This window comes from Triturus cristatus, chromosome 6 (assembly GCF_964204655.1).
Source record: "Triturus cristatus chromosome 6, aTriCri1.1, whole genome shotgun sequence".
NCBI classification, from domain to species: domain Eukaryota; kingdom Metazoa; phylum Chordata; class Amphibia; order Caudata; family Salamandridae; genus Triturus; species Triturus cristatus.
The window spans coordinates 115580728-115606691 of record NC_140589.1 but is presented as its reverse complement, the minus strand read 5'-3'; the positions used below and the strand labels follow the sequence as shown (position 1 = coordinate 115606691).

The 25964-nt window shown below is 46.5% G+C and overlaps 1 protein-coding gene across 1 annotated transcript in view; it reads right to left on the bottom strand.

Moving 5' to 3' along the window:
• Positions 1 to 25964, bottom strand: part of LOC146816481 (exportin-5-like) — a 1583592-nt gene that overhangs the window by 477373 nt on the left and 1080255 nt on the right. The window contains 2 exon segments of the mRNA XM_085610325.1: positions 15308 to 15393; positions 15980 to 16020. Coding sequence (XP_085466451.1) covers positions 15308 to 15393; positions 15980 to 16020 — 127 coding nt within the window.

The window sequence follows — 25964 nt, the reverse complement described above, 5'->3', positions numbered from 1 at the left end:
AGCAGGGGCTCTTCCTGAACCCACATGGCCTGAAGGCACGCTGAAGGGAACGGGCCACCCAAAGATGAGGTGCATGGCCTCATAGAACTCTCTCAATTGGGTGGGGGTCGATCCAGCTCCAGGAAACTCGGGGAGGCGCAGAGCTGACTCAAGCACTGGCTCAACCGCAGAGCCAGTCCTCGAGTGGCAATGCTCCCTCGTCTCGTTGGACGATGGATTTGGTGAAGGCCAAGCGTGCTTTGACCACTTATTTTCTTGAGGGACTTGGATTTACACAAGTGGTTTGACGACTTTGAATGTGATGACTACCTCGGGCTCCATGACCACTCCCGGACTTTCTTCTCGACCGGGAACGTTGCAGAATCTCACGCTGAGCCGCCATGAGCATGCGGGAGCGCTCCCTCAAAGCCTTAAGGTGCATGGCTCGGCAGTCGGAGCAGACCTTCGGGTCGGGATTCCACTTGTAGCACCAGAGCTATACAAGGTGCGGGTCCGTCACCAACATCTGTCAGTGACAGACGCTGCAGGGCTTGAAGTCAGCCTCTCTGGATGACATCTCTGTCACACCAGAAAGAAAACATCAAAAAAGACCTTGCCAAAACATCAACAAAAAGCTAGTCAAAAATGAATAAGGGGTAGAAAAGGACTGACAGAGTGTCTGGGTGGCACCTAGATATGTATAGCGAACGTCACTTCCAGTGAAGACGCCGCCACGGGGAGCTGAATGACGCCACCTACCAGCACGCTGGGGTACTGCTCAAGAGAAAAAAATTCAGATCCAATATGAGGCCTGGCTATAATTCTAAGGTAATGAATCTGTGGCTAGAAGTGTCTATCAGAGGAGCAGGCTACAGGAGGCCACCAGTCCTAGGAGCCTCAGTGTCACCCTCACTGAGATATAGGACAGAGGCTAAAAGATTGGATTCATAGCCTGTATGTCAAAGACACTCCTTTCCAGGGGAAAGACACAAAACTAAATTGTGTCCAGAATGGCTCAGATGAGTCTGAGAAGCAGTGAGGTGTGACTTGAGCACATTGATAGCGAAACCCAATATTGACAGGAAGTTTGTTATAGTCTGCAGGTGGTTGACAACTGCCTGGGGAGAGCCCGCCCTCCACAGTTATTGTAGTAGGGAGAGCATGGGACCCCCGACTTCTGAAGGTGTGGTGCCACCACCACCATCACTTTTGTGAACACCTGAGGGGCACTGGTGAAACAAAAAGGAGTACAGCGAAATGAAAATGCCCCTGTTGCACCATAAAATGTAGGTAGCATCAACGGGTTAGAGGAGGGCCTCGCAGAACTCTTTGATCTGCCTACATGTCACAGACACACCCCCCCCCCCCCCCCCCCCCCCCTTCCCGAAACTCGAGTTGTGCTAGGCCAAATTGATTGATTTTGGGAGAGGGATCGAAGGGCATGGCTGGCTTACCTGGAGAATTGGAACGTGGCGACAACTGACCACAGGAACTACTTGTGCAACTTCTGGAATGGGAACATGACTGATCCTTAGACTTGGACTGGTCTCATTGCGGAATCTTCAGGTGCTTGGAGACAGTTTTGCCTAGCGGTCTTATATGGCCTACGGTCTCAATGTGCAATTATGGATCCAAGATATTACTGGTGCTGAAGCTGTAGAGATGTGAGCAGAACTCAAAGGAACTCCCTTCACACATGACTGTGCTCTCACCTCGTTGACGTGGTTATTTTTCAATGCAGTAGGTAGATTATATATGTATCAGCATTTGTAGGCTTTGACTATCTTAAACATCGGACTCTTGTAGTAATGTTACCATGGGACTCCCAGCTTGATAAATGGGATGATTCAAGCATGTGATTCTATGAAAGATCCAAACATCACACATACCATGTAGGAAGTTGGCTCTTTATATAGTGTACCAAAAAGAGGTATGCGGGGTAAAGTCCTGAAATTCCCTATAAGTGGACAGGGGCTTGCTCTAGCAATCCCAAAGTGCTCTATCTGGGGTAGTGTGGTTGAGAAGCCTTAGTCTTGTCAGAGAGGAGTATTAGACACCTGTTGCCCACAAAGAGTCAATAAATGATGCACACACTTAAAAAGGAGATCCCCACCATTTAGAAAATACCAGGCATTTTTATAAATATTTTGAAACTAATCACTTTGTAAATAGGTAAGAACTTTTTCGGAATAGACTTTTTACAGATTTATCAATGTTAACTAACAGTGCGTTTTTACGCTTAATGCTTTCTTATGGTAGAAAGAACATTCACTACATACATATACTTGCAATACGTTTCCGTGGGACCCCTTTCGGTCATGAGGTGGTAGGGGGACAGGGACCAAAGTTCTGCCAGCAGATCAGTCGGAGCTGCCCTGGATAGTCAGAGTGCAAAGGTGTTGGGCAGGTTGGTAACCCTGCATGCTACGCGGTAGAGAGGAAGGGGGGCCACTTGGAAATAGGTTGTAAAGAGGGACTTGGGGACAAGTCCAGGAGCTCCCAACCGGGTGCTTGGTCGTGAGGGTCCTGGGAGCAGGGGGAAGCAGTCAGTTACCCTAGACCGGGACTGGCGGTTCAGGTGCAGTGTTTGTAGCCAGCTGTTTCTCCTGCGTCAAGGCGCTCACTGTTGTCAGTCAGGACCTGCCAGGGGGACAAAAACAGCACAGCTGGGCCACTCTCTGGAGGTGCCAACATCCCTCATCGGCTGGTCATCAGTGATGTAGTTGGAGTATGGACTGGGCTTCAAACAAGCTTTGGTCACGGCAAAGGGTCCGGTACCCCTGGTATTGATGCAGGAACGCACATGGAGGTCCTGCCGTCTTCTGGCTTGGCAGGAAGATGGATTTGACCTCCTTAAATGTGTTGACCTTCTCCTGGGCGGCTACTGCTCGATGGACCCGGTGGACAGCAACTTCTTTAGACCGGACGTCGCGGTCGGTGCCTGCAGGATGCAGGGGAGTAGCACCCCTACTTCAAGGGAGATTCTAGTTGCTTGGTGAAGTACTGGCAACCTTATGGGGCTTGAGGAGGATGCACAGCTGCAGGACGAGTCGGGTCTTTGCAATTGTCAAGTCTTAATGCGGCGGGCAGGGTTTGGCACCAAAAGTCCACTGCAGTCTTCAGTTCATGCGGGGATCAGCTCTTCAGTGTCCTCCTCTTCTTTCTAGTCAGTGGAATATAGAGTTCTGAATTCAGGGGGGCACCTAAATCCTAAATTTAGGGGTGTTACGGGAGTGAAGAGTAGTAGCCAATGGGCTACCTACCAAGGTGGTCTCTATGCCCCCAATACGACCACTTCCTGTGGGAAGTGGCCATAATCTTGAATTCCTAAATTTTGCCATAACCTAGATGGCAGAATGTTCCTAGAGTGGGGCACATAAGGCAGCTCACCATAGGGATGTGCCTCGACTGGGTATGCGCCACACCTACTCGCATACTAATTTCCCGCCTGTCCTGGTGCCAAATGGGCCTCAGGGCAGGGGGTTGCATCTCCCAGGTCTGGAGGATGCTGGGGTCTCATATCAAAGGCAGCAGTGACTTTGAAGCTTCCGGCCTTGGTTCGTTGATTGCTAGCCATCCTGTCATTGTTCCTGACCTCTGAGCGCAGGGCTCTCAGCTCCTATGGGTCAGAAGCACGTCTGTGGTGGCAGGCTGGACTGTGCCCGTGGAATATTAGGTTTCGGGGGTACCCTCTGGGTGAATGTATTGATAAATCTATCACTGGAATCAGTGTGGGTTTATTAATAGGAGATGTTTGATACCAAACATCTTCGGTTTCAGTGAACCCATCATGTAGCTAGGGAACTGATAATCACCAGTGCCCAGTACATATACTTAAGATGGCTTCGCTGTTTACTTGTAATGTCTACGAATCGACTTAGACATTACCGGGGCATATCTGATCATGCTATGTCTACACAGGTAATATAATGCACCATGCCTTAGGGCTGTAAGGGTGGCATATATATAGCATGCAGTGTCTGCAGGCATGGCATGCAGGAGGAGTGCCATGTAGTGTTTTCACTTTTGTCTGCACCAGGTCATGTAGCCTGCAATGGCAGTTTGAGTGTGGTGAGGGTGGCACAATACATGCTGCAGCCCTTAACGACTCTTTAGTACCCATGCCCTAGGTACCAAAGGTACCACCTACTAGGGATTTACAGGGGTGCTAAAGGGATGCCCAACTGGAGAACAATTGTACAGTTTTAGGGAAAGAGATCTGGCACTGGGGACCTGGTTAGCAGGAACTCAGTGCACTTCTGTCAAAATTACATCAAATACCAGGCAAAAAGCAGGGGTGACCATGTAACAAAGACGCACCTTCCTACAAATTAGCATTTACTTTGGCCAAAGCAGTTAACGAAATGCAAGCATTTAAAATCAAAGAACCTTATAAGCAGTTCATCAAGGATAAAATTAAATTTTTCACTAATCCATGCTTCATACCTAAACTTTCTAATTACTATCAACTTAACGAACCAGTTGTACCCAAGAATTTCTATCAACATCCTTCAGACGCAGCCAAGATGGCTCAATATTTGCTTGATGCGTGCAGATTCTTAAAATCCTCCACAGAATGGATAAAAGATTTCAGAAACTTGGATTAGTTATTAGTGGCAGTCTAAAATCTTTGAAAGGGTTATACATTGTTAAAACATAGAATTTCCAGATGGGTAGCAGCAGTCCATACCTACTGTTCTATAAATGTAGGACATCCTTTTTAGGACAGTTATGGCACGTTCTACAAGAGGTATGGATAATTCAGCAGTGCTCTATGCAGAAGTATCCCTTATGGGCATTTGCAGCATAGCTACATGGAATAACTGACACCTTTACTCGGCACAACTGCTGGAATGCAGTAGCGGACAGGGATATGCAGTACGACAAGCAGTTCATCATCATTTCAAGTCTACCACTAGCCCACATTACCCATTTTTTGTGTGTAGATTATGTTACTGCTTAGTATTACGATTCAAGGATGTGAGGCTTGAAAGATAAATTCTGGAATATAACAAACTTACGTACATCTCACTTCAGTTCTCCAGTGCTGGTATCTTTCATAGATTCACCTGTAGGCCCCACTCCTATCCATCCACAGGCTCACCTTCACATATTTCTTCTTTCAAATTTGTGCTGGAAATCAGAGGTGAGAGGGACTATGGAAGGGGTTAAAGGCAAGGCACTCTCACCTCATTGGCTCGACCTCGGACCTTTCCTAACGACGTGATTGTGTTACTAAAGTGCCATTAGTTTGAGGCCTTTCCAGCTTTTCCAATTGCTTCTTTAGAATTACAGTGGGACACCACCCTCAATTAAGGGGAATGATTCAAGCATGCAAATCTATTAAAGATCCAATGCTAAAGCATACACTATTGACTGTGCAGCAACTGTGCACATTAGACATTTTCCATGACTGAGTGTTATAGGTGCAACTTTGTCCATAACAAAAGTCCACTCTAGCTTGGCAGAGGGACAGAGGGTCTGTGTTTGTGCTTAAGCACAATCTGTCAAAGCACATGACACACTGCAGTCTGCTCTGGGGTCATATTGATGACACTATTGATAAAGAGAGAACCGCCTACTGCTGAACTTTGGCACATGTTCCAGATCAGAAAGAGCCTCCAAATAGTGGGCAAGATAGATATATTTAGCAAACAACATTAAGCCACAATAACAATGCAATCAGATTGTCCCTTCCTGCTCCTTACACATCCTTAAAGGTTAGCACCTGAGACGTAAAATGCAGATACCTGTATGTGTCGTAGCTGCTTGCACCAACTGGAGTACATGTGGTTTACTGATAGACCGTTTGGCCTTACACATTACTATCAGTTACTGCTACTCCACTCTATATTTCCATTCTACCATGCCGTACTAGTGTATCAAACAAACTGCTGTAATATAGCAACAAATATATTTTCATCACATCCTATTTTCTATGACTTGCGAAATCACATAAGGGTGTTTTGGAATGGTGTAATGTGTGCATGAAGTGCAATATGTTTGTTAAGTGTTGGAAATAGTCACATAGCCCATACATCCGTCATTGGGAAGACCATACAAACCTCACATGGTAAGGAACATTTCCACCCAAGTTACCTGAACCAAGGGGAGTGAATAGACACAACGATCACAGCTCTTTGGTTACAGGCCCACAGCCTAGATGAATCATGTGCGTCTAGTGCCAAGCAGACTTTACCAGTAGCAAGCCTAAAAAACAGAGAAATGATCCTTCCAGCAGCGCTACCCATTCACTCGCTAGTTTATGAGTATGTTGTACATGTACTAGGGGAACACAATGTAACCGTGTGATGGATCTGTCATGTGCATTCAGTATGTGTGAGTCTTATGGGGTAACCCAGCTTTAATGGCAGGTCAGCACCCCAAAAGTAATCTTTGTCTGGTACCCCAGATGTTGGATCACCAGTATGCATAGAATGCAGAAAAGCCTCTAAATGGTCCCATCCACCAATACCCATTTAATGGTTATATTGTCCAAATACTACAGTTTTACAATGGAGTGTGTGCTCAGCAAACAACGGGCAATGTGAATACATGTATGTAATGATATATCTCACACATACCAGACTAGCAAAATACAGGTTTCAGCATCTGTCGGTCATCTACACAATATGCTTGTAACGGGTAGTCCTTCGTATGATGACATTTGTTCCTCAGGGATACGTCCTGTCGTGGTCCAGCGGGCTTACAACATCAGAGAGCAGGAAAGTTAGATGGATAAGTTCAACAGTGGGAGAACACATCATGCAGATCCTGTGGGTTGTGTAACAGGGAACCTCTGGTGTCCTTCAGACATCTGTATTTATAACTTCAAAATGAAAAATGTTTTTCTCTCAATGCCTTGTATTCTGGATTGTATGACATTACAACGCATGCCATTACAACACATTCCTTACTACACATGCCTTTACAACACAAAGTAAGCATATACAAGGTAAATGTAACCCCAACGTTATCTATCAATGTTTTAACTTAATATATATATTTATTAGTGGGGAGCCAGCCCCCGTTTTTTAAAACTTTAAAAATATTTTCTTAGGGGGGGGAGAGAGGGAGTCCTTATTTTTGGTAACCTTATCACCCAATATGCTTATCCACCCCTAGATGAAATGAGTAACTTATCTGTAACTGCAGTTATCCAGTATTGGTATCTTTCATAGATTCACATGTCTGAATCAGTCCCGTTTGTCGAGATTGGAGTCGCTGGTACATTAATAAAGTAATGTCCCATTAGACATAGAAAGTAATAGGCCTAAGGCCTCACATTAGTAACATATCCAGGTCCTTTTGTAATAAGGACCAAACTCTAGAGTACAACCAATCAGCTGCCACCACCCTCTGGAACCTTCCTGGAAGGAGCTCTAGTCCCTCAGATTTTCATAAGCACAGTGCTAAGTAGATGTATCACTGAGAGAACCAGGTGAGCCCTTCCAGGGGAGGTGGGTGGGTTGCATGTGAATCTATGAAAGATACCAATACTGGATAACTGCAGTTACAGGTAACTCATTTCTTATCCAGTATTAGGGTATCTTTCATAGATTCACATGCCTGAATCAGATAGAAAGCAATAATGAGCACATTTTATTTTGTATATAAGCCATAACTGCACAAGTTGAAAACGATTCCCTTCAAAAGGAAGGTAATAACATACATATACACCCAGTAAATAAACATATTAATGTTAAAGTGCAGAGCAATAGGTCGCAATTCTGGCATAAGTTATAGTAGTAACAGAGAAATGAGCAGTTAGAAAGAGAGGTTGGTGGGAAGGAATGAAGGCTCACCTTTATTGAAATAGATGACGCAGCACCACCTGCCCCACCGCAGCATCCTTCATTAGCTCCAAATCCAAACAGTAATGCTTGGTAAATGTATGCAGCGTTTTCCATGTTGCTGCTCTGCAAATGTCTGTGAGAGGCACGCCCGCAAACAATGCCACAGAAGTAGAAACTGCCCAAGTGGAATGGGCACAAACTTTTGATTGTAAAGGTGACCAGCTTGTTGGTGACAGAAGATAATAGCACCAGAGATTCACCTAGAGATACTTTGTTTTGTAAGGGGAAAACCTTTCCTAGGTAAACTGTAGGCCACAAAAAGTTGTTTGGACTTGCGGAATGCTTTTGTCCTGTTAAGGTAGAATTTAAGCCAGCGCTTCAAATCCAACATATGTAGAGCTCTTTCAGCTGCCGTTTGAGGATTCGGAAAGAAGGTCTTAAGACAATGGGTTCGTTGAGGTGGAAGTCTGACGTGACTTTAGGTATAAATTTCGGGTTAGTACGAAGAATCACCCTATAATTTTTTAATTGAAGAAATGGATCTTGTATTGTAAAGGCCTGAAGCTCACTGACTCGTCTTGCGTCTTTGAGGTCAGCTCTGTGTATCTGCTCAAAAGGATGCCTCATAAGTTGAGCAAGGACTTTGTTGAGCTGCCATGTTGGAGGAGGAGACTTTACAGGAGGGAAAGTTCGGAATAGACCTTTGAGAAATTGTTTTATCAGTCTATTTGACCAAAGAGAAGGTCCTGTGGAAGATCTCCTAAACCGGGAGATTGCTGCTAGGTGAACTTTGACGGAAGCGTGAGCGAGGCCTGAAGTTGCTAGATGGTGAAGGTATGGTAAGATTTCTTCCGGAGAGGATGTGAGGAGATGCACCTTAGCAGATCTACACCAGATACAGAACCTTTTCCATTTGAAAGAATAAGTCCTGTTTGTACTATCTGCTCTTGCGCGAGACAGAACCACCCTGCAGTCTGGAGGAATGTTCAGGCCTTGAAATTCGTGGAACTCAAGAGCCAGGCCGATAATTTGAGAGAGGCTGGATCCGGGTGTTGGACTTGTCCGTGGTCCATCGTGAGGAGAGAGGGAAACGGTGTCAGAGGAATTGGAGGTTGCAGGGAGAGGAGATGGAGCTCCGTGAACCAATGTTGGTGAGGCCATGCTGGAGGTATTAGATTTAGTGTGCAGGGCTCTGCCTTTATCTTCTTCAGGACCCTGGGAAGCAGGGGAATCGGTGGAAAGGCGTAGGCAAATACGCCGAACCATGCTATTGAAAATGCATTCCCCAGAGATCCCTGTTGGGGATGCCAGCTGGTGAAGTGTTGGCATTTGGCGTTGTGCTGTGTGGTAAACAGATCCTGCGGTGGTTCGCCCCACTGAGAGAAGATGCTGTTGAGATTATCTTGGTTCAACTCCCACTTGTGGCAGGTTGTCTGTAATCTTCTTAGCAAATCTGATAATGTATTGTCTTTTCCTGGAACATATTCCGCCCTCAGCGAAATTCCGTGCTGAAGCGACCTGTTCCAAATTTTTTGAGATTGTTGAGAGAGTGATAGAGAAAGAGTTCCTCCCTGTTTGTTTTGGTAGTGCATCGTCGTAGTGTGGTCTGTTCTGACGAGCACTAGTGAACCTTTTATCCTGGGAAGGAAAGCCAGGAGGGCTAGATAGACTGCCCCCAAGTCTAGGAGGTTTATGTGCAGACTCCGCTCGGAAGATGACCACTTCCCACTTAACTGAAGCTCCTGAGGAAGGCTCCCTCATATCCAGATACGCTTCCGAGGTTATCACTTGAGGAGAGGCTTGAGTTAGAAAAGGTAGGCCTCGAGAGAGATTTTGTAGATGAGTCCACCAGTTTAGTGTGGTGACCATCTGAGGAGTCACCTGTATGTTGTCGTCGAAGGATCCATTCACTTGAATCCACTGACTGGTGAGAGCCTCTTGGAGAGGACGCATGCGGAGGCGACAATAGGAAATTAGAAGAATACAAGAGGACGTCATTCCGAGGAGGGATTTGAATAGGCGAACTGAAAGAGACTTTCTTTTCTGTATACGTTCTGCTAATTGCAGGAGTTTTTGTTGTCGTTCCTGCGTTGGATAAGCCTGTTTCAGGACCGTATCCAGGACAGCTCCCAGAAATGTTATACGCTGAGAAGGTTGTAGGAGCGATTTGTCTGGATTGAGGGTGAAACCCAAACTTTTGAAAAGTCGTAGACAAGCTCTGGAAGACTTTCTCGCGCTGTTGAGAGAGGGTGCCTTGACGAGCCAGTCATCGAGGTAAGGAAAAACTTGGTGATGCTCCTGTCTGAGGTATGTAGTGACTAGGGAAAGACATTTTGTGAAAATGTGTGGGGCTGAATTGAGCCCGAAAGGCAGAACTCAGAACTGGTAGTGCCTGACGGCCACAGCGAACCTTAGACATTTTTTGTGTTTCCTGTGGATAGGTATATGAAAATAGGCATCTTGGCGGTCCAACGATACCATGTAGTCGTTCACATTTAGAAGCTGCAAGACTTCTTGAATAGTGACCATGCGAAACGATTGATACTTCAGGAATTAGTTTAGATTCCGTAAATCTAGAATTGGCCTCCATTTCTTTCCATTCTTGCACACTAAGAAGAAACAGGAGTAAAAACCTTTTCCTCTTTGATGAACAGGAACCCGCTCTATAGCTCCTTTATGGATCATTGATGATATTTTCAGGTGTAAGAGGTATAAATGTTTGTGACCCATAGGTTGAGGATGCGTCGGTGGGGGAGTTTGTACAAATTCTAGAGAATGTCCAAACTGTACTAGTTGGAGAACCCAACGATCTGTTGTGATTTGATTCCAATTTTGAAGGTAGTGGGATATTTTCCCTCCTATTTTGGAAGGTGGAGGTGAAACAGTGACCGGCAGCAGAGAGAAGTCATTGGCGTCCAGCAGATTCCTTTTGTCGTCCGGCCTTTCCACGAAAGGAAGACTTGTTGCAGGAAGTTTGTGTCTGTTGAAATTGTGACCTGTATTGCTGGTTAAAGGAGGAATAGGAAGGATACCTATACTGTTGGTAGCCTCCTCTGTAGGAAGATTGCCCCCTACCCCGTGAGCCACGAAAAGGGGTGCTTTTATATTGGAGGGTACCCAAAGCTCTGGCTGTGTCCGTATCTTTTTTGATCCCTTGAAGGGCTTCATCAATATGTGTTCCAAAAAACTCTTGCCCATCATAGGGCATGTCAAGGATTTTGGTCTGGATCTCAGGCCGGAATGTTGTTGCTTTAAGCCATCCTTGGCGTCTTAGGACTGCCGCCCCAGCCAGTTGGCAGACACCAGTGGATGCGATGTCCATCGCACAATCGATGATTTCAGAAGCCGATCTTTCGCCCTCCAGCAACACCTTCTTTGCTTCCTCTTTAGTGTTTCTTGGGAGGGCCTCGAGTGTACGGTGCAATGTCCGACCACATCTGCCTGTTGTAGCATCTCAATAACGCTAATGAATTAGATGCTCTTACAGTCAACGCCAACATGGAGGAAAAACGCTTTCCAATATTGTCCAACCGCCTGCCCTCTTCATCCGGGGGTGCAGATAGTGGAGCAGATGGGTTTTTTGACCTGCGTTGAACTGCCTGAGTAATTACTGAATCAGGTTTGGGATGGTCTATAAGGCAGGCCAGCGCATCATTCGGAGCTCTATATTTTTTATCCAATCTTGGCAAGACTGGAGGAACTGTAGAAGGGTTTTTCATTATTTTGATGCCATGGGCCCAGATATAATCTATGATAGGCATAGATCTAACAGATCTTTTGAAGGGTTCCTTGAAGTCGTAAAGGAAACAGCCCTGTTGTTGAGAAGGCATTGGAAGTTGGAAGTGTTTTGCTGCTCTTTCCAGGAGATTATGGAATCCTCCGATATCCTCTGGAGGAGAGTCTACCTGAGGAGGAGACGGCGGCGCTAGAAGAGGGATAACATAGCCGTCCCATTCATCATGATGTGACTGAGTATCCTGAATTTCCTCTTCTTCTTGTGTTTCAACCTCCTTGTCGTCCGTAGAGGGGGGAGGCGGCACAGGCACTTCAGTGGTCGGAAGCGGTGGAGGTGGAACTTGCACCATCTGAGGCGGAGAGAGAACTGGTGCAGGAGACGGATCAGAGGTAGGGAACCTCTTTTTATAGTCTGAAATCATAAATTGTAGGTCAGAGACCAGGGCTGAAGGAAGACAAACCATTTGTGGTTGTTGGTGATGTCTTTGTTCTTGATAGTATGTCTGTTCATCAAGATCCTGATCTTCATACTCCGAGTCCTCCTGGTATTTTACGTTGAGTTCAGAAGGACTTCTTGCAGCCCGAAACATACTATCCTTGTCAGAATCATCATCTTCGTCCAAAAGATGAGAGGGTAGTAAAGGCTGGACCCTACTCGGTGATGTCAGAGAAGGCGTCAGCCTTTGTTTGCTGAATTTTTGCTGAAAATATGTATTTTCCGCCTTTGACTTTGTCATCGTCGGTATATTCGTCGTCGACAGGCAAAAGTAAGGTCGTCCCAGATGTAGAAGATGGCACTGTTGTCGATGATGCAACTCTCGTCGACGAAGTCATCGATGACGAATCCGGCGTCGATGGGAGGGTCGTCGACGGTACACTCCTCGTCGACGTGTGTACCACAGTCGACGAAACACTCGTCGTCGTGTTCGCCGTCGGGCGAGCCGTCGACGCCATCTTCAACGATGAAGAAGACTTCCTGATGATCTTTATCGTCGACGACAAAGGGGTTTGTGCCGTCGACGAAGACGTCGTCGTCGATGAAAGATGCCGACGAGAGTGATATTGTGGCGACGGCCGTCGTCGACAAAGTCACTCCAGCAGCCATGTGAGGAGATGTTTTCGTCGTTGGAACCAACGTCAACGAGATGACCGTCAAGGGGTCTGAAGAAGGCTTTTTAAAAGTGTGTTTCACCCTCGCGGAGGAGTAAGAGGGTCTGAAGCTGGGTTCTGTGAGCTTTGAAGGGAAGGAGACTCCCTGGAAGGGAAATCCTTGTATTTTGAAGCCTCTGAAGACTTTTTGTGCATCTTCTTTGGGAGGTTGCTGCGAGGAAGGACCTGGAGAGACATCTCTGGGCTTTTTTTTAGGTGTTTTTGAGGAAGATCTTGATGAGTTTTCATTCTCCTCAGAGGACAAGGGGTCATCATTGTCTTTAAGCCTCTGCAGCCAACTCAAAAGCCTTCCCTCACGGTCATTTAAAAAGTAGAAAAGGTACGACATACCTTGCAGTCTTTAGGTTTGTATAAAGACAGTAGAGGCAGTCCTTATGGGGGTCGTCGACGTGTAACCTCTTTTTTCTGCAGGTACCACAGGGTCTAAAAAGGCTTTTTGTAGGAGTGTGCGACATGAAGACAATGGAGGACTTCACTCACACAATGACAATCTTGAAGAGAAATACATTGAATCCAAGAAATAGCTGAATACAAGGAGAAATAAGGAAAAACCCGAGCAGAGCTCAGTGGAGACTCCCTTAGCACGACGTGCTGTAGAAAACCTTAGGGACTAGAGCTCCTTCCAGGAAGGTTCCAGAGGGTGTTGACAGCTGATTGGTTGTTCTCTAGAGTTTGGTCCTTATCACAAAGGGACGTGGATATGTTACTAACGTGAGGCCTTAGGCCTATTACTTTCTACGTCTAAGGGACATTACTTTACTAATGTACTGGGGACTCCCATCTCGATGACGGGGAATGATTCAGGCATGTGAATCTATGAAAGATACCCTAATACTTGATAATCTAAAAACACCATCACCGCCCTATGCCCCTACCTACCCCTAAACCCTAAAAACACCTATACCACCCTATACGCTTACCCACACCTAAATTCTGGGGAAAAAAACACTTACACTGAATACCCCGACCCACCCCTGAAAACACCCTCACCACCCAATAACCTTACATACCCCTAAACCCTTAAAATACTCTTACCAACCCATACCCATCTATAAACCCTAAAACACCCTAACCACCCCTAAACCCTAAAAACACTTACCACCCAATATCATTTCCTACCACTAAACTATATAGTATATATACAGACACAACCAGACTTACCTTAAATATACTTACATATCATTGTAAAGGCATGCACAGTACGGACATATTCGTGGGGTAAAGGCATGCATGGTAAAGGCATTGCGTTGTAAAGGCATTGCATTGTAAAGGCAGTGTTCTAAAAGTTGTCTCCCTATATTTTGTACATGATGCCCCAATGATGATTTCAAGCACTGTACTTCAAAAGAAACAGAATCTGGACCTCCTTATGTGTTACATCTGTGCATTTGGGCCATGCTGTAGGCTCTCCTATCAGTTCCTGGGATTGGAAATAAATGCCAGCAATCTGGTTACAAGCAGGATGCAGTATCAGCAATAGGTAACACACTAACAGATTATGAGTGCGCCCCCATACTGATCGACACATCTTGTATGCGTCCATGTTCATCTACTAACCAGCTGTCACCACTTGAGGAACGTGGCAGTTCGGCATGAATGGAGATATATGGAATGTGCATCTCTCACGACCACCCCATGTAAGTTGCGGAAACCTACATTTTGTGCTAGTGTGCATTAACATCCATGTGGCAAGTTTCAATTTTCTCATGTATCTCCAGCTATCCCAATGAGAGAGTAGGTACATTACCGAATGCAAAGCATGCACATGATGTCACAGGATTACACATGCAACTAACCACCTCAGCCTACAACAGTGTGCATTATGTGTTTGTGTGGCAATATGCAAATCGAGTTGGCATGCTGGACAAAATTCGAGCAGCTGATGGACCTGTGACATTGATACTTCAATAAGATTAAGAATGGGCCAAGACCAGCAATGTTGCAATGACAGAAAGTTAAAATGACTCAATATCACCAGGGACATCAGGTTTGGGCCCAAGGCTGTCTTTATCTTTATAAAGCATTGGAATCTTGTACTTCATTTTAATGGGTAGTGAACCATGTGAGCAGAATAGGACAGCATTTGAAATGAAACTATAAAATAGAGTCACTGGAGACAAAGAGCTATCTGTTAACGCTCAGCAACGACTTTCACATTTGCTGGCATTGCATCACAACGTCACAGTAGGAGGCGCTGTCACTCATACGTCATACAAATGGCATCATGGTAATGGCAGCAGCATGCTTGAGCAAGCACTAGTTCTTACTTTTTGCATGCAGTGAAATATTTCTGTCATACCCAGCCATGTTTATGGAAATAGTTTGTGCGAGTGTCTGCTCGGTTTTAAATGTCCAGTCTCAATCTACACCACCCCATCTGGGCAACTGTTCTAACTATGTGCACACCCCCGCCTCTAAAATCTAGATTGCATTTTGCATGTTTGAGTGCCTCTTTAATAAAAGAAAATCATTAAACGTGTATGTCACCTGCACTTGAATACATATTTGGCATTGGGATATTACACTTAAATTGGCTTACTGCTGTTTGTTAATGTGGACTATAAGACAGAGTGGTGATGTCAGCAGTTTTCTGAATGCATCGTCTTTGAAGTAATTTTACCACTTACCAATGAATCTAATGACCTCTTGAGTCAACAGCCTGACCTGCTCTTCCTCTAGGTCATCCGGGGAATCAGGAGTTGCCTCATGTTTGCTACAGGAATCAAAGAGAAAAACGCTGCGATTAAATGCAAACGCAAAGGGGATATCTAGACTGAGTGGTATGTTCACAAAGTGAAGAACTGCTTTAAAGGAGGGGAAAAAAAGGCACTGCTACCATTTGCCCATTGAAGTCTTATGCCTTCTTTTCAGTTTCTCTTCCATACATTACAGATGCACACACACTACCATTTCAGACCAAAGAAAACAGAATAGGTCAACCGAATGCCTGTCATGAAATCACACGTTGCCCAATAGGAGTCACAAGCTTCAACGCTGAACGGATACATCCATGACACACCTCTGACTAAGCTACATGAAAATCCTTCTAACCCTCCATCAGTCAGGGAACGTGAAACTTCAAAAGAATGTTGCTTGGGATCTGGAGGACATGCAAGAAGACGGGGCCTGTTTCACACTGGGCTTCTCAGAAAAGACATGCAACAATTCTCAAGGTCACACATGCAATATAAGCCACAGAACAGTGGACTGTTGGAGTTGAAGGATCATCTGCAGTGTTTGTGAAAGGGAAAAGGAAAGAGCAGATACCACGTTATCTTGGGGCTCAGGGAGGCTCTTACTTCTTCTGCTGTGCGATTAAATTCCATTCTTTAGTCAGCCTCTGCAAAAACAGAAAAGAACATTCAGCTAGACAGTGGGCAACATCTGAACAATTTACATAAACCTTAATAACTCAAACATAAAGAGCAGTGCTCACTATCGGATGTATCCCTCAGCTTCAATCTCTTCACGATGCAAAAAAGGCATCTGGAGCCTTAAGTTTTCAACAATAATTAATGCAAATTCTTACGATTTCTAAAACCTCACCATATAGTTAATCAGCTGTGATATATTATGGTTCCATTTAACCAGGGTTCACCAGAATAATAACCACATAACAGCACAGAGAGGAACTCCTACTCAGTAGAGCTTTGGGAAGTAGGGTGCCACTTTTTCAACATGCCAAGCTTAGCTGACCTTCTAGGCACCAGTGTCTCATGGTAGGGTGGCATTAAGTGAATGCACAACTAACAGCATTTCACAACTGGAAGGTGCAGCTCCTGTGGATGGTGATATGTTTGATGATTTGAACCCAGCCTTGGAGTCAGAATCTATACATTATACTGTTCTACATAGAGTATTGTGTAAAGTAACAAGAGTGATGTAAAAGCAGAGCTTGATACATTTTCAAAGATAACTAGTGTACAGTTAGTGGTGTAAAAAAGGAGTAAATAGAGGCATGTTTGTAAATAACGCTGCCATCATCTAAAACATACCTGTCATTCGCGCCAATACTGCAAAATTCCACTGAACCACAATGTGAGAAAAGCATAGAATACCAAAAAAATACAAAGGTGCCATTAGAGCACAAAAAAAAAAAAAGCTACAGAGAAGCAAACCTAGATCTCTTTAACGTCAAAGACATCAAGTAGCACTAGTATGGACTGATGCACAAAAAAGGAAAGGAAGGCAGTGTGAGTAGCTGTACAGCCCATTCATTGTCTTTGTAAAGTCAAAGCTCACAAACACAATGGGTAAAAGCAGCATCAGGACACGAAGGACAGAGTATGGAGTGATGAGAAAATAAACAGCGCAGCAAGCACCAAATCCTTTGAGGTGTTGGTAAAATGTCAACATTTTGCAATTGTATTTCGATTGCTAAACATTGATACATAATTTGGTATTTGGAAAGGAAATCTACAACAAGCCCCTTCCACATACTGAATCATTATCCGTTTGGAATCCCATTTTAGGAGACAGAAACACTTTACAGGCTTCTAAAATGGGGTTAGAACACAGAAAAATGCATTTTAATGGTCACAAACACTGAACTGGAGTGAAATGGCCCTTAGTTACTTCTCTTCAGTACAGTTTTTTCTGCTGAATGCTAGATCTTCCTGCGTATTCCTTACCTCATGATTCCTCATCTAAAGTTTAACCATAGGCACGACACTGGATCATTAAGGCTTTTTCCTCCTAGCAGTAGCTCTCCAGTGCGATGAGGTGGTGTCATGTGAATTAAGTAGCGACTAGGTCTGTCCCATAAGTGACTAGACCGGTCTAGATATGGTGCCACCTGGTGAGTTTCCATCAGTTCCTTTATTTTTTAAGAGCTTAATAACAGCAGACTATTTTAATCAGAATGTTAAAACAGTTCCATACCCTGGAAACATTTTATGATCTGCACTGCAGTGAGGAATGTGCAAGAATATATAGGATCCACCATAAATGGAGTTACTGAGGGGAAGTAACTTATTCTTCTAATGGATAATTCTACCTGCAGATTTTTCACCATAGTCCCAAAGCAGTACCCACATGGAGGAAGGGGGACTGTGTTGTGCCGATTAGAGAACAAACCCATGCACAGCAGTTCTAGTGAAGTAGCCATCACTTCACAGCTGAGGAGCCAGACAAAGCCTACCAAAAGTGCGCAAAGAAGACTAAGCGGCCGTCCAGCAAATATTAGCTATCAGAATGCTCCTGCCCAGAGCAGACGAAGCCACAGCCCTGTAAAATATGCACAATGCAAATGAAACATTTCCTAGCTAACATAATGGATGTTTCAATTCTATTAAGGACTCGGAGGCGAGGATTATGCCTTTTTTCTTCACTTTATTGACATTAGCAGCATTAAGGTTAACAAAGGACTACAATTCCCATGAACCAAAGGGAAAGTAGTCGAACAAAATACACATAGAAACAACCAATCCAGGACAGGGGAACAGTGTCCAATCAGGGGATTGCCAGCCCAATATAGTCCCTTGTTAGTGTCCTCTCTTCCTCTTTCGAAGCGCGAAGACAGCCAAATTCTCCTCTTCAGGTTTCCTGCTTGTGAACATCAAAACCTGCAAACGACAGGAACACATTACCGGAGGAACGAGACCGCTAAAGCCTGCCAACGAAGCATGTCAACATAAGACAGTTACAGCACTAATAGCACATCCATTCAAACTGAAGTAAAGTACTTACTGCAGTACGAAGAGGGTTCTCCTCCTGTAGCACAGGGTAGGATAATCCTCGCCTCAAAGTCCTTAATAGAATTGAAATTTTCCGTTACGTTAGCTAGGAAATTTTTCATTCCATGTCAGGACTGGAGGCGAGGATTATGCTCGTTTAAAGCTTGCCCACAACCAAATGAGCAATATTAATTATTGGCTTGAAGTAGAACCTCTTAAAAGTGGAGTCCGAAGACCAATCCGCAGGGTTGAGGATATCCTCTAAGCGGGGACCCAAGCCGAACGCTTTAGAAGCCATGGCCCCTCAAGCGGAGTGTGCCCCAAAGTGGCACAGGTTGATACCAGCTTCTTGCATCACCCAGCAAACTCATCTGGCGATGGCGGGTGAGGAAACCGCCTTAACGGAGGACGGAACGCTTCCGCCATCTCTTCGTACGTCTTGAGGCATTGAACCACACAGAGTTTCAGTGAGTCAGGGAACGCCGGATAGGAAATTATCCTGCTGTGGCACTTCGTACGCCTGAGCAAAGTAAAAGTCACTCCGTCAGGAGTAAACATCCGGCCTGTGATATCGAGGGCTCGCACATCAGAGACCATACTGCAAGATACCAGGCACAAGAGCATCGCCAACTTTGCGGAAAGCTTCTTCCTGGAGAGGAACCTGTTAGGCTGCCAAGACAGAAACAGGTTAAGGACCTGGTTAACGTCCCACAACGCTGAATAACACGGTTCTGGGGGCAAAGAGAGCTGAATGCCGCACAGCAGCCTACAAACCATGGGGTGTTCACCCATGGGAGATCCGTTAACTGGGACATGGCCAGAGGAAATGGCTGATCTAAAAGTGTTAATTGACCTGTAGGCCAGGCAGTCTGAGGCTAGTTGCACCAGGAAATTGACAGCGTGAACCACGTCCGCGACCAAGGGATTGAAACCCCGTCGCACACACCAACAGGACAATCTGCCCCACGCGGACTTTTGACCGTACTGTCCGCCAAAGCCTTAGAGATGAATGACTCAGCCTCTCGCGAAAGGCCTGGATCTGCCCCTCTGCCCCTGAAATCCGCCACATCGAGTTAGTCAACACCAGAGGATGTGGAGTTCCGTCTGGACTCGTGAGAAGAGTTGGAAATCGGGGGGAGTAGGATTGGAAAAATCCCAAGAAAGTTCCAGAAGAACTGCAAAGCAGGCTTGCGACCTCCAAGGATACGATTCCTTAGCATCCTCGGCCATATCGAGGATCTTTGTGATAGGGCCAAGGGCGTCCAGGAGTTTGACCTGGCACGCCCTCCAGGATCTGTCAATCCCTTTCTTGGGGTCTCTAATAACCTTTTGAAGGAAGGCTGACATATGGGGGTCTATTTCAGGGGTAATGGCTACCTTTCCCTCTAAGGACGGACGGGGACACTCAGCCCAAAGGCAATGGCGGGCCTCTTTTTCAAGAGGGTGCTGGATGTGCCCAGCCACATATGCCGCAACCTTGTCGGCCGGAACCCACTCTGAGGAACGTGGGTGCACTATATCGTTTGGGTCAAGCATATCAGAGGCAGGGAGAGAAACTTGTGAGGGGCGAGACGGAAGCCAGGGCCTTGAAGGACCGGAGTCAGGGTCACCAGAGGGGGCTGGGGCTGCAGGCTGGAGGGCAGGCGTATGAGGTGGGGGATTCCCAGCAGGTAACGCCGGCTGGCTATCAACAAAAGCCTGTCGCAACCGCTCAAAAGCATCCACATCAGCCCCAGCTTTGCGAGGTCGTTTAGGTGGTGGGGAGTCAAGGGTATCCTGGGCCGATGTGGTTGGGGCCTGTGGGGGCGCAGCAACCTGCCGCTCCAGGCGTGCAAACGCCTAATCTATCTGGAGAGCCTGTCCTCTAAAGGGTCGATGGCCTGATCTACCGCCCTGTTATTATTATTATTAACGAGCTTATAAAGCGCAATGGTTACACTAAGAACAGTGTGTCCCCGCGCAACGATGAGGCAGCCAGAGCAGGTTACTAAGAGCTATCCAGGAGGGAACAGGAGAGTCTTCAATTTCTTCCTAAAGATGCCCTCATAGGGCTCCAGTCGGAGGCATACTGGAAGTTTGTTCCAAAGTTGGGCCGCCAAGAATCCAAAAGAGCAGCCCCCATCCTGGCTTTCTTAACCACAGGGATATTAGCCAAACCTATCCCCTCAGACCTGAGGCAGCGGGTAGGAGTGTAGGGGGTGAGAAGGTACCGCAAATAGTCCGGTGAGGTCCCATGCATAATGCGGTGGCACACACAAAGTGCCTTAAACCGAACTCGTTCCCGAATTGGGAGCCGGTTTAGAGGGGGCTCTCCTCGGTCGCATCAGCACTAAACGGGCCGCTGCATTCTGCACGCATTGGAGTCTCTGCAAACACCTCTCTATAGCACCCAAATAGAGGACATTTCCATAATCAAGACGGGAAGTCACGAGAGCGTGAACTATGGTCTTCCTGGCAGCAACAGGCAGAATGTCCAGAGTCTTCCGGAGTCCCTTTAGTACTCCAAAACAGGCGCCCGCAACCCGTCTGGTATGATATTCGAACGAGAGGTGGGAGTCCATTCAGACCCCTAGGTTTTTTGCCTGGGCACAGGGAGCGGGAGTGGGGCCCAAATTCTGCGGCCACCAAGCAGACGACCAGACAGAAGGGGCTTTCCCCACCACCAATACCTCGGTCTTATCGCCGTTAAGTTTTAAACAATTTTTATCCATCCAGGCTGCAAGTTCTTGGAGGCATGCCACCAGGTTGGGAGCCGCCGATTGTTTATGCTGAGTCAGAGACACAATCAACTGGGTGTCATCGGCGTAGGATACCACTCTAATCCCAAAGGCTTCAGCAATCTCGGCTAAGGGAGCCACATACAGATTAAAAAGGGTAGGGCTCAAAATTGAGCCCTGAGGGACCCCCTGCTGCAGTTCCATCACCTTAGAATAGATCTTACCCTGCCTCACCTGGAAGCTACGGTTATCCAGAAAAGAGGTGAGCCAGTCTAAGGCCTTCCCAAACACACCTCCCTTCTTCAACCGGTCAACCAAGATTTGGTGGGCCACCGTGTCAAAGGCCACACTGAGATCAAGTAGAATTAGGGCTGCAGTTTGACCCGCGTCCACGAATTCCCGAATGGTCTCAGTGGCCAAAAGAAGGGCTGACTCAGTCGAATGACATTCACGGAAACCCGATTGGGTGGGGTGTAGGAGATGGTATTTCCCAATATGAGCCGTGAGTTGCTGGTTAACCACTTTCTCTGCGATCTTGGCAAAGTAAGGAAGAAGAGAGATGGGCCGCAGGTTGTCTAAGCGTTCAAGGCCTAGGTGCGTTTTTTTTGGGAGGGGGAGTACAACTGCCTCCTTCCAACAGCTAGGAACTGTACTGGTCTTAAATGAGACCTCCAGGAGATGTCTGATGAAGGGTTCCAGGACTTGTAAGCATCCTTCAAGTCTTCTCGGGGAGGCCTGGTCTTTAGGAGAACCTGACTTTACACTCCGACAGATATTAATCAAGATTTCAGGGGGGGGGGGGGGGGGAGTGAGAAAGTTCACAAGCCTCTCATCCTCAGCTACAGTTACTTGGCATGATCTAGCCCAAGTATCCTGGTCAGCAAGGACCACAACAGGGAAAGAGGAGTAAATCGTCAGCACCTTCTCAGCGAAAAAGTCCGCTATTTGGTTACAGCGTTCAGCTGAGCCTACAGCAGGCGCTGCTATAGAGTCCAGGGAAGAGATTTCTTTATAAACCCTAAATAATTCTCTAGTCGAGTTTTTCCGCAGACCCAATTCTTTCTAGGTAGTATTCAGCCTTAGCTTTCCTGATAGGCCTATGGTAGGCCTTCAGCGATGCTTTATATCCATCCCTCCCTTTCACAGAGAAGTCCTTCCTCCATTGCCTTTCAGCTCGTTTACAATCTGCCTTAGCCGTTCTCAGTATGTTGTTGAACCATGGGGCAGATTTTTTGGTTCTGGTTAATGTTTTCCATGACCAGGGGGCAGTCCTATTAAGAGCTTCTCCTAGCCTCCCATCCAGTTCAAGACAGGCACTATCAGCATCCCCCCCCTCCGGCGGACCCCCATCAAGAGGGCACTCTTAAACTTGCCCGGGGAAAAGCCAGCCCATTTCCGGCAGGTTATACCCTCATTCAAGTGCTCCTGTGCCCTCGACATAGGGATCCGCAACATGAAAGGGACTAGGTGGTGGTCCGTCCAGATCAGGGGCTGGGGTGTGCCAACCACAACCTCCTTCCAGTTAGTAAAGATAGGGTCAAGCAAATGGCCCGTCTGATGAGTGGGGCAAGTAACACTAAGTTTTAGTTGAAGTGTCGCTAGTTCCTGGCGCAGGGCTACTGCCATCGTGCAGCCGGAATCTTCCAGGTGTAGATTAATATCACCTAGCACAATAAGCTTGCTATAGCGCAATGCTGGTTGGGTAAGATAGTCAACCAAACTTAATGCAAATCGGGAGGGATACCCCGGAGGCCTATAGACCAGGAGGCCTTTCACAATACATTTGCTATCGATCGTGATGGTAAGAAGGCCAGCCTCACAGTCAGTGATGGAGATAGACTCAAGTTGGCACTGGATGCCGTGCTTAAAAATCATAGCCACGCCACCTCCCCTACCAGAGTCCCTATCAATACGGCTAATAGTATACCCAACTGGTAATGCTTCTAGGAGCTCCGGAGCAGAGTCCTCGTCCAACCAGGTTTCAGTGAGAAACAAAATATCCATCTGATTGTCAATCAGGAGATCGTAGATCTCTAATCTGTGTTTCCTGAGAGAGCGGCAGTTAAGCAGACCACAGCTCAGAGCCGGTGTATCTACCTTTCCTTCAGTGTCAGAGTTGAATTAAAAGGTACAATGGCTGCAAGCTCTAAATAGCCCATCAACATGCATAAAGTGTGTGCAAGCGTCAGCAGATTTGGGGCAAAAAGCAAGAAGATCCTGAGAAGTATAGCATATTTTCTTGCTGAACCCACCAGGGGGACTGGCCCCAGGCCCCGGAAGGCCGCGGACGGGCGCAGACGGGCTTGCCTTAGGCGCGCCCGCTGCGCGCGTCCGCTGCGCGGGAGCCGGAGCATGCGCTTTTATGCCTTCCCGCTGCCTACCTAACCCGGAAATGCCTTGCTCTGACCTTCTCCGCCCTCCGCGCAACGGTACTAGTTACCGCGTCGGACTGGGGCGAGAAGGAAGGAAGAAAGAGCAAAGGCAAGCAGTTCTCCCCAGGTAAGCTACCCCTCGTAGTACCAGGCGTTCAGTGCTTAAAATGTATAAAATACACAGCAGTTGCAGGGTAAAACGATTAAAAGAAACTCAGCTATTCACTCCAATGCAGAGAACGTAACCGCCAAACGGCTCAGGGTACTACTACTGCCCTGATCACCGCTGCGCGGGCGCAGGAGCATGCGCTTTTATGCCTCCCTGCTGCCTACCTAACCCAGAAGTGCCTTGCTCTGACCTTCTCCGCCCTCCGCGCAACGGTACTAGTTACCACGTCGGACCGGGGCGAGAAGGAAGGAAGAAAGAGCAAAGGCAAGCAGTTCTCCCCAGGTAAGCTACTGTAGATAGAAGTATCCACTGCCTCGTAAAAGGCGTCCCCCCCAAGGCATGTCAGCAAGGGGGTCTTCCTCTTCCTGATAGTCATCATAATACTCCATCATGGTGGAAGCTTGCAGGATAAGGAGGAAAAATATATAAGCAACTCTGTAATAGAGGTGGAAACCACCGGGCCAAGAATGAGGCCTTAGAATGGGCTGGGTGTCAGCCAAAGCTGTGGGTGGCGTGCATCCACAGATTTTCGGGGTACTAGCCCCAGAGGACAAACTGCTGGCAAAGGATTGAATACAGCAACCCCCCAACCGGGGTGAACAAGTGCTGGTCTGGGACAAGTCCCCCTGAGAGGCCTAAAGGCCAGTACAAGATCTCAAAGAGGCGTAAGGTTAGCAATACAGACTCAAGTTCCCAGGGAAATATTTTTGGGCAGGGAACCGAGCATTGTACACAGCAAAAGAAACAGACAGCGTGAATAATAGCCTCGCTGCAGTCTACTGACCAGAACCGGCGTAACCCTCAGACCAGCGGCTCCTGTCAGGGACGGGCGTGCGACGTTCGAATTCCTGACAGGAATTCCAACAACACGACACTCCCAGCACTGCCTCCCATGCCTCCTGGCAGTGGGAGGACCACAGAGCATAACCAGCAGTGCACTGCATAGGGACGGAAAACCCGTGCCCGCGGTGCTGATAGAATGAGCAAAAGCGCTGCCCACATGCAGGAATCAAAAAATCGCAAGGAACGCAGAAGTGAGACGCAAAGCGCACACGGAAACTATCAAACTGAGTTGGCCTGAATCTTTCCGACAGTACGCTTGCGCCCACGATAACAAGTTCGCTCTGAGCGCAGCGAGTTACAATAACAATGCAATGTCACTACACAGCATGGTCATGCTAATAATAATCACTAAGCAATTGACTGTACAATAAGAATAAGCACAATACTGTAAGCACTAAACAGTTAAGGTAAACTGGCGGGCACTTATCTGGCTGCGTAGCGCCGAAGAACAAGCATTTGCAATGCAATAGGTCTCGCATTTACGTGAGTTTCAGCTATTGGCATTGTAATGACAATGCCTTTTATTTATGTTTTAAAAACGAAAACAAAAATAAAAGGCACTGTTATTTGCAATGTCAATAGCTCAAACTCGCTTAAATGCGAGACCTATTGCATTCCTGCCAGCAGAAAATGTCTTAAACAAAACAAAAGTGTCCGGCAAAACCAACCAATCGCACAACCATTAGGGGTGCAAGGCAACCCGTGTCAACCAGCACTGAGCAACTTGCTCCCAAACACAGAATAACTTTCAACTGAATACCAAAAAAGAATAAAAGTCTATCCAATGCCGGAACATTTCTCTGCAGCCGCCAAAGCGGAGTAATTCTAGCCAATGCCCAACAGCAAAAGTCCAGAAACAAACGCAGAGAAATGCAAAACCAAAATGCGAGGCCAAACATAAAAGCCAACAGTAAAGACGCTCTTAGAGCAATATACAAACTACTAGACTTCACAAAGTAACAAGAACAGACCCACTCAAGGAGCAACACAAAACAAACAAGAGTGAAATACGAAACCAACAGAGCAACACAAAAGATACCACACAGCGTAGATTGACGCAAAAAAGAACTATCCATGCAAAGCACCACAAACCATACCATCCATGCCGAGCACCACAAACCCAAGTATCCACCCTGAACGAAACCCTCCACACCGAGCAAGAACCTGACCACCCAAAAAGCACAATACAAAACCATCCAACGACACACTGTAATCATATGTAGTGGGACGAACAGGCCCCTCATAGGACCGTATAGGATTTAAACCTAAACGTCGACCGAAAACAATCGAGACATTCAAAATTAGAGACATACTAAAGCGTAGATATACAAAGGCTCAGCAGTGTAGGTACGTGGCAGTGTCCAAAGTACTGCAAAGGTGGCTCGCTTTAGCACACAGATGAGGAACAATATTTTCAGAAAGGGATGTGGATTTTATGGTTAGATAGAAAACAGAATTCATACTGCATAAAGTACTTTTGGTGTACGAGTCAACAATCCGAGATGTTA